Source organism: Notolepis coatsorum, assembly GCF_963971535.1.
Source record: "Notolepis coatsorum genome assembly, chromosome: 2".
Taxonomy (NCBI): Eukaryota; Metazoa; Chordata; class Actinopteri; order Aulopiformes; family Paralepididae; genus Notolepis; species Notolepis coatsorum.
Window position 1 is genome coordinate 69,300,407 of NC_140166.1, and position 9,329 is coordinate 69,309,735.

A 9,329-nucleotide genomic window follows, 5' to 3' on the forward strand; every position below is an offset into this window, starting at 1 on the left:
CTGTTATTGGGAGAGTCATAATAGCTCTCAGTTGTATATTTAAAAGGGCTTTGTTTGACATGTTAAGTGAAAAGGACATTCGACTCAAACGTTAACCAAACCATGATCTACATCTACCTAAATGTTTACTGTGAGCGATCTGTAAGTGCCAAATTTCCCTCGGGATGATTAAAGTATTTCTATTCTATTCAAGATACAAGATACAAGAGTTTTAATTGTCACGGCATACATGTATACAGTGAAATGCGGGGGGTCTCGCCCGCAACGATGTGCATAATAATACAAGTAATAATAATAAGAGTCCAACCAATAGAGCGACATAGTGCAATAAACAAGTAAACAAAGTAGGCATATTATCGGTATCTGTACATGAGCTATTTACAGAGCATGGTAGGACATGCTAGGTCCTGTGGCAGTGCAGTACACTGTTAGCTACGGATGAGGCCTTGGGTCTTTATGTACACTAGGGCTGCAACTAATGACTATTTTGGTAGTCGACTAATCTGTCGATTATTTTTTCGATTAGTCGACTAGTGGCTTCTCAGATCTGGTCCAGCTGAAGACAGAGCAGAGGAACAGATTGGACATTGAGCATGACCTCAGAGTTGCTTTCAGGACCAAACAACATCCCCAGTTATCCCATTAGTTCCCCCAAACTTACTGTCGGTCTGTTATGTTAAGCTAAGAAGTCTTCAGCTGGCTGGACCAGAGCTGAGAAGCCACTTTCAAAAAGATAGGTAGTGCAAAAAAATAAATAAAAATTATAATATAATATAATATATATTTTTTTATGACTAATCGACGCAACTATTTCTCGTCGACGATTTTTCACTATATTATACAATCTCAAGCTATACTATTCTTAAAGTGACCTTTCCTATTATATTCTATGATGGAGCCCTTTCTCTCCTGATGTGTTTTTGCACACTTACCCAGACACATGCACATTTAAAATGGGCAGACACATCCACTCCCATGCATACATACAGGCAAGCATGTGCACGCACACACACACACACACACACACACACATGGTGCAGACATTGAAAATGGAAATTGTGAGGAAGGTCAATATCATATCTTAAAACCACTTAACGCTCGGCGTACTGCATACGGTACACCACGCCCGTGTGCGGGACGCGTGTGCGTCGCGGCACTTTGCTCTCGTCTGTCGGCGCAAGCTGCATTTTTCGCAGATCGTCCAATACACTGTTCGAAAGTTGAATTTGTCGTCACAATTCGCCACCACCACACTCAACCGATTGCGTGCTTCGGGTCTCGAGTTACTTATACTTAATAAAGTCATTCATTCATTCATTCGAGTTACTTAGCAACTTCAGAATGTTACCTTTCAAAAGAGACCAGACTCAAGCATGTGCTATAAGTATAAAGTATGAAGCTAAGCTTTGCAAAAGAAACGTCGCTTTTGTTTTATTGCAAAATGGGGAGTAAGCTTAAGAGATTAACAGTGATTCAAGAAAACATTCTCAAGAGCAATTCCATGTCTCCTCAGGAGAAGCATGGCGATGCGTTTTATTTTTTATCCACCTTTTCTCCTTATTTTCAATTTTTCTCCCATCCCAATTTCGTATCGCCAATTCTTTTCCCTTCAATTCTCCCCTCCCCTGTCTTGAACGTTGCTAGACTATGCCTCCCACTGGTCGGACTGTAGTGAGGATAGAAGCCTTGCATCACGTGTCCCCCTCCGGTACACGAGGAGGCAGCCTGTCGCATCTTTTCACCAGACAGCGCGGTCTCTCAGTGGCGAGGAGTAACGCGTGGGAGGCTCACGCTGCCCCCCGATACTTCCTGACTCTGCTGTACAGGCGTCACCCAACCGACCTGTAGGAGTCGCTGTCCACGCCGTCCAATCCCCACCCATCGACTTTCCACCCGCTACCTCTGCCAATTGAGATAGTATGACGACCGGCCCAAGCCGCAGGCAATGCTGACTCCGGGAGTCGAGACCGCAGCCTCTTGCATTGGTGACAAGCGCAATCTCCGCTACGCCACCCAGCCGCAGGGCGATGCGGTTTCTAACTGAAGAGATCCTCCTGCTGCCTTCAAACAACGAGCTAACAGCCACTGCTGCAATAACGGGATTACTCCACAAAAAGCATTTCAAACGCCACATCAACCAAATCACACACATTGAAAGTCCTATTGCCTGCATCTGCTCTAATGTGTGTTAATTAAAGGGGGGGGGGGGGTGTTGACTACTTCTATGCCCTTTTAATAAAGTCACACATCCCAATAAGTGCCGTTTAAACATGCAAATTAAGTGTGCTGTGCAAAGCAGGACTGCCCTCATGAAAGGCTACATTTGTTCAATTTGTTTGCCGTTGGGAGCGAGATACGGGGGGGAAACCAAGAAGAAAAAAAAGCGGGAAATTATTAGACGCAGTGCGATGTAATTGGTTAGTGGCAGAATGTTTCAGCGTGTCCTGAGTTTTTGAAGATAAGCGCGGAGCTAGTAAACAAGACGTTGTTTCTGCCGGCGATGATTTCACCCTGTGAGTGTGTGTGACTGTAAGTACAGCTGGGAATGCATGGACTATAAAAGCTAACATATTTAAATGGAAGTTCAAACGGCTCCTAGGGGCCACAGCATCAGGCGTAGGAGTGTGTGTAAACGTAACGCCCCACGTCCTCCATCCACGTGCCGGGGGGCACACGAGCCGGGGTGGAGGGGTGGGGGGTACCGACAAGCTTCTGAACAGCTCTCCATCCACTGTCGTGACTTTTCACCTTGATGTCACTGCATCAGACCTGCTGTAGTGACTTTTCACCTTGATGTCACTGCCTCAGACCTACTGTAGTGACTTTTCACCTCGATGTCACTGTCTCAGACCTGCTGTAGTGACTTTTCACCTTGATGTCACTGTCTCAGACCTGCTGTAGTGACTTTTCACCTTGATGTCACTGCCTCAGACCTACTGTAGTGACTTTTCACCTCGATGTCACTGTCTCAGACCTGCTGTAGTGACTTTTCACCTCGATGTCACTGTCTCATACCTGCTGTAGTGACTTTTCACCTCGATGTCACTGTCTCAGACCTGCTGTAGTGACTTTTCACCTCGATGTCACTGCCTCAGACCTCTTACTGTAGTGACTTTTCACCTCGATATCACTGCCTCAGACCTACTGTAGTGACTTTTCACCTCGATGTCACTGTCTCAGACCTACTGTAGTGACTTTTCACCTCGATGTCACTGTCTCAGACCTACTGTAGTGACTTTTCACCTTGATGTCACTGCCTCAGACCCAATGTAGTGACTTTTCACCTCAATGTCACTGCATCAGACCTACTGTAGTGACTTTTCACCTTGATGTCACTGTCTCATACCTGCTGTAGTGACTTTTCACCTCAATGTCACTGTCTCAGACCTACTGTAGTGACTTTTCACCTTGATGTCACTGCCTCAGACCCAATGTAGTGACTTTTCACCTCAATGTCACTGCATCAGACCTACTGTAGTGACTTTTCACCTTGATGTCACTGTCTCAGACCTACTGTAGTGACTTTTCACCTCGATGTCACTGCATCAGACCTGCTGTAGTGACTTTTCACCTTGATGTCACTGTCTCAGACCTACTGTAGTGACTTTTCACCTTGATGTCACTGTCTCAGACCTGCTGTAGTGACTTTTCACCTCGATGTCACTGTCTCAGACCTGATGTAGTGACTTTTCACCTTGATGTCACTGTCTCAGACCTGCTGTAGTGACTTTTCACCTCGATGTCACTGCCTCAGACCTCTTACTGTAGTGACTTTTCACCTTGATGTCACTGTCTCAGACCTGCTGTAGTGACTTTTCACCTTGATGTCACTGAGTCAGACCTGCTGTAGTGACTTTTAACATCGATGTCACTGAGTCAGACCTAATGTAGTGACTTCTCACCTTGATGTCACTGCATCAGACCTACTGTAGTGACTTTTCACCTTGATGTCACTGTCTCAGACCTGCTGTAGTGACTTTTCAATTGCAAATGCTTCAAGGACAGCAGTCACCCCAGTCCTTAACCAGCTATACGTGCGCTAATCACCACAGGGCAGCTGTTTTAATTGCAAACCGTTGGTGGTCGTCGGTACAAACAACCCCCAGTAGTAGAATTAACCAGCAGCACTGTTGATGTTTCTGCTAAAATATGTGTTTTACAACTGTAGCTACAGCTGTTGTGTGTTGCTTAAGTGAAATACCATCTCCGTTAACAAGACCTACCTCTCTCTAGGCCTTTAACCGTTTCAAATATCACTGCAGTTCAAAAGGGAAGGTAAAGATTCCATCGTGGCCTCCTCATTTGCATAATGCACTTAGCGTTCAGGACTCCGGGAGATGTTCTGAATGAATAAGTGTGAGAGGTGCCCTGGACTAGTGTGCAGCGTCTGCAACTCAGGTTGAAATTAAAAGCATTGCTCTTTTTTTTTTTTTTTATATATATACACTTTTTCTCCTTATTTAAAAATGTTTCTCCCTATTTTCAATTTTTCTCCCGTCCCAATTTCGTGTTTCCAATTCTCCCCTCCCCTGTCTTGATCGTTGTACGCATATGCCCCCCACTGGCCAGTTGTAGGGAGGATAGAAGCCTTGCATCACGTGTCCCCTCCGATACACGAGGAGGCAGCCTGTCACATCTTTTCACCTGCCAGCGCGGACTCTCATTGGCGAGGTGTAACGTGTGGGAGGCTCACACTACCCCCGCCATTTCCTGTCTCTGCTGTGCAGGCGTCCCCCAACCGACCTGTAGGAGTCGCTGACCACAACGTCCAGATTACCACCCTTCGACTTCCACCCGCTAACTCTGCCAATTGAGTTAGTATGACGGCCGGCCCAAGCCGGAGGCAACGCCGACAGCCGGATTCGAAGCCGGTGTATCTTGCGTTGGTGACGAGCGCAATGTCCGCTGCGCCACCCAGCCGCCACAGTCTTGCTCTATTTCTGACCCAGAGTCAGTTTCCTGATCGCTGGGCATCACCACCATTCAATGTGATTTCTATTCTTAAGGCAACAGTTCCATATTTGGAGAATATCACAAATTTCAGCTACGATTCAATTCAGTACCATGATAATGGTCAATATGAAACATTATATTATAAACTGGATTTATGCCAGTAAACAGGTCTTCAAAGAGTTCAGTGGATATCTTCAGGCCTAGAGGTTTTCTGGTCCAGTTCTACCACCAACACACACTCACTCGTCACCCACACACACACACACACACACGCACACACACACACACACACACACACACACACACACACACGTCACCAGTGATGCCACAGATTACTTGTAAACATAATCTGATTACTGATTACTCCTTTAAAAAGTAATCTAGTTACTTTACTGATTACTTGATTATCAAAGTAACTTAGTTACTTTGAAACTAACTAGGTTACTGAGTCGTCGTCGTCCCCCTGCTGCTGCCACAACATAAGAATGACAACAGTTTTTTTCAAGTAGCCAAATTACACTATAAAACAAACTGGATAGTTGATTTAACTTCATGCTGAAGCCATTCTAAAATCAGCTATAAACGTAAACATGTGTGTGTGGCTGTGTGCGTGCGTGCGCGAGTGCACGTCCCATCTCCGGTCTAGCTGACTGCACCCCTGGCTCTCTTATCATCAGCATTATGAGATAGTAACTAAATAGTAACGCACAGCCACTTGGAAAAGTAACTGTAATCAGATTACTGGCTTGTAAAAAGTAACACGTTAGATTACTATTTACTGAAAAAAGTTTAGAGTAACTAGTTACTGGCATCACTGCTTGTCACACACACACACATCCACCCGTCACACACACACACACATCATATAGGTAATGTACATACGTTGTATTGTATCATATATGTAATGAACACAAGTTGTATTGTGTCATATAGGTAATGGATACAAGTTGTATTGTATCATATATGTAATGCACACAAGTTGTATTGTATCATATATAGGTAATGAACACCAGCCAAAAGCTTGAAGATACACGAGGTGAAAAATAAGTTCATGTCTCGCTACCTCATGTGACTGTATGTACGGTGCAGCTATTGTGAGGGAACAGTCCCCTCCCCCTCAAACAATCCCCCAGCCATGTTTCAACCCTCCCCAGCCCCCCAAACCATGCCCCCCCCCCCCCCCTACCTCGTCCCTCTCACCTGATACCATCCCCCCTCCCCATCTCCTAACTCAAACCGCCCCCCCCCCCCCCCCCCCCAATCCAAACCACCACGGGGGCAGCGGTGGCCTAAAGGTTAGAGGAGCGGCTTTGTGACCGGAAGGTCGCCGGTTCGATCCCCTGGACCGGCAGGGAAAATCTGCCGCTGAAGTGCCCTTGAGCAAAGCACTAAAACCCCAAACTGCTCCAGTGGAGTTGCTCAGTGGCCAACGGGTGTCAGACTGTGGTTGTACTGGGCGGCTCCCAGGTGTGATGGAACTGTGTGAATGTGAAGCAGGGCGTTCCTGAAAAAGAGCATCCATGCTCAGCGAACCTACCCTGGGTAAATAAAGGTTAAACAAACAAACAAACAAAAACCAATCCAATGGTGTCTCCCACCTGGACACACCCACCTCCTAGATCAGCACCTCCCCTCGTCTCAAGGAGCCCGTTACGAGACCCCCGGGGTCTCTCAAGCCAATTCTCCTGGGTTGTAAGCTAATAAACCTTCATCGACTACGTCTTCCTTTGTCTGAGTAAATCCTTACTCGCATCACATTCACCCACACTATGAGACGTGAATAGTCAATATTATATACCCAGACGCACACTGACACCATTAGCGTGTGTGTTCTTCCCATGAATATGAATCTTCTCGGCTCATAGGGAGTGGCGCAATCGTGTCACTGATCCATTCTTCATGTACGGGTGTAGGCCTAAATATTAGCCCCTTACAGTAATATGATCATCGATCGTCTAAATAATCTCACCTCCAACCATAGAAAACCTTCTTCCCGTTGGCCGTAAACAATGCAGTGAAGGATCGCCTTCAGTCCTCAGTTTGTCGTTCTCTTTTAGTCAGCTATTAAATCGAGTCCCTGCCACAGTGAAGTCCCACCCAAGCCACCGTTTCACTCCGAAAACACCTCAAATCACCGACGGCGAACACCTTCTAAAGGCCGTTTCTGTGTGCGTCGGTCTCGCAGATTTCCGACGGACACGTGGGGCCAGTACATCGAGAGAAGGTCCTCCGAGTTGTCAGTGCAACATACATTGTAATGGACACACGTTCTGACTGACATGCCGTGAAGCTTCAGGCTTCAGGCTGAGACTGCAGGTTCATGAACACACGTGCTGCCTGACATGCTGTGGAGCAGGTTACCTCGTCGGTGTTGTAGATGATCTGGAGACCGGAGCATATCATCTCCACCAAGTACAGCAGGAACAGAGATACCGCGTCGATCTGGAGAGAAAAGAGAGAGAGAGATAGAGAGAGATATCGATATAGATATAGAGATGGATATAGAGATATAGAGAGGTATAGAGAAAAAGAGCGATCAAGATATAGAGAGGGATATAGAGCTATATATAGAGAAAGAGAGCGATTGCGAGAGATATATAGATAGATAGAGAGAGAGGTAGCGATACTGATGTATATATAGAGAAAGATAGTGATATATATATATATATAGAGGGGTATATATACAGAGATATATAGAGAAATAGAGCGATAGAGATATGAAGAGATATAGATAGATACATATATAGATACATATACAGAGATATATAAAGATAAAAAAGTATATATATAGAGAGACAGGGGGTAGAGAGAGGGATATATATATATATATCTTCAAGCTTTTGGCTGGTGTTCATTACCTATATATGATACAATACAACTTGTGTGCATTACATATATGATACAATACAACTTGTATCCATTACCTATATGACACAATACAACTTGTGTTCATTACATATATGATACAATACAACGTATGTACATTACCTATATGATGTGTGTGTGTGTGTGACGAGTGGATGTGTGTGTGTGTGACAAGCAGTGATGCCAGTAACTAGTTACTCTAAACTTTTTTCAGTAAATAGTAATCTAACGTGTTACTTTTTACAAGCCAGTAATCTGATTACAGTTACTTTTCCAAGTGGCTGTGCGTTACTATTTAGTTACTATCTCATAATGCTGATGATAAGAGAGCCAGGGGTGCAGTCAGCTAGACCGGAGATGGGACGTGCACTCGCGCACGCACGCACACAGCCACACACACATGTTTACGTTTATAGCTGATTTTAGAATGGCTTCAGCATGAAGTTATATATATAGATACAGAGGGAGATATAGAGTGAAAAAGGATGAATGGTTGAGGGAGATACGATGAGAGGAGAGGACACGGGAGAGATCAGACATAATGAGGAGATGAGTGTGGAAAGAGGGAGACATATAAATGAGGTTGTGTTATAAATAAGACAAAACACAATGAGAGATAATGCAACTCCAATGAACCACTGGTCTTTTCCGTTTGAAAGTATTAATAATTGGAAACGTTCTTTAAATCTCAGTTCAGACTATCGATCGGCTTTTATATCGTAGATATTGAAGACAGAGAGTCAAGGGATTTAGATCTCAGCTTTCCAAATTGACCATGTTCATTCACACGGTGGCCATTTTGCGGTCATGCCATGGTGCTGTGTGGATGTAGTCAATAGTAGGCAGGGAGGGAGGAGGGAGGATGATGGGGGTGTGGGGGGGTGCGCTGTATCGACTGCCCTTCATTATGGACGGGGCCTGCTGCTGCTGCTGCCATCGCCTTGTGTACCGTAGTGACCTCAGTCAATATCTTTGACAAAAGCATAAACTGTTCTTGTGCAGATCCATAGCTCTGCGCCCTCCAGGGAGGTGGGCGGGTGTCGGCCATTTAACCTGTATATATAAACAATGTGCTTCAGCACATCCTGCACTGCACTGTGGGACATCTCGTAACACGTGTGACATTGATCGATCTATCTATCTATCCATCTATTAGGGATGTCCGATAATTTATTATCGGCCGATATTGGCATTCAAATGTAATATCGGAAATGATCGGTATTGGTTTAAAAAAAATTATATATATATATATATATTTATTTTACCTTTATTTACCCAGGCAAGCAAGTAAGAACAAATTCTTATTTTATTTATTGTCAAAAGTATGCATAATGGTGTGTTAATTCCACGCCAAGATATATGTAATGTTAATTACCTGAAATTATTCAGTTTTTTTGGTGGGGGGGAAACCCTGCATGTATCGGAAATTAAGAGTTGGACAATATCGGTCTATCTATCTATCTATCTATCTATCTATCTATCTACAATACCGTCCATCGTTCATCACTTCA

General features: G+C 44.6%; 1 protein-coding gene across 1 annotated transcript in view; it reads right to left on the minus strand.

Moving 5' to 3' along the window:
* phkb (phosphorylase kinase, beta) overlaps positions 1-9,329 on the minus strand; it is a gene marked incomplete at its 5' end in the record, with an annotated part of 318,550 nt that overhangs the window by 254,036 nt on the left and 55,185 nt on the right. Inside the window, 1 exon segment of the mRNA XM_084307537.1 lies at positions 7,315-7,514. Within this exon segment, the coding sequence (XP_084163663.1) occupies positions 7,315-7,514 (200 nt within the window).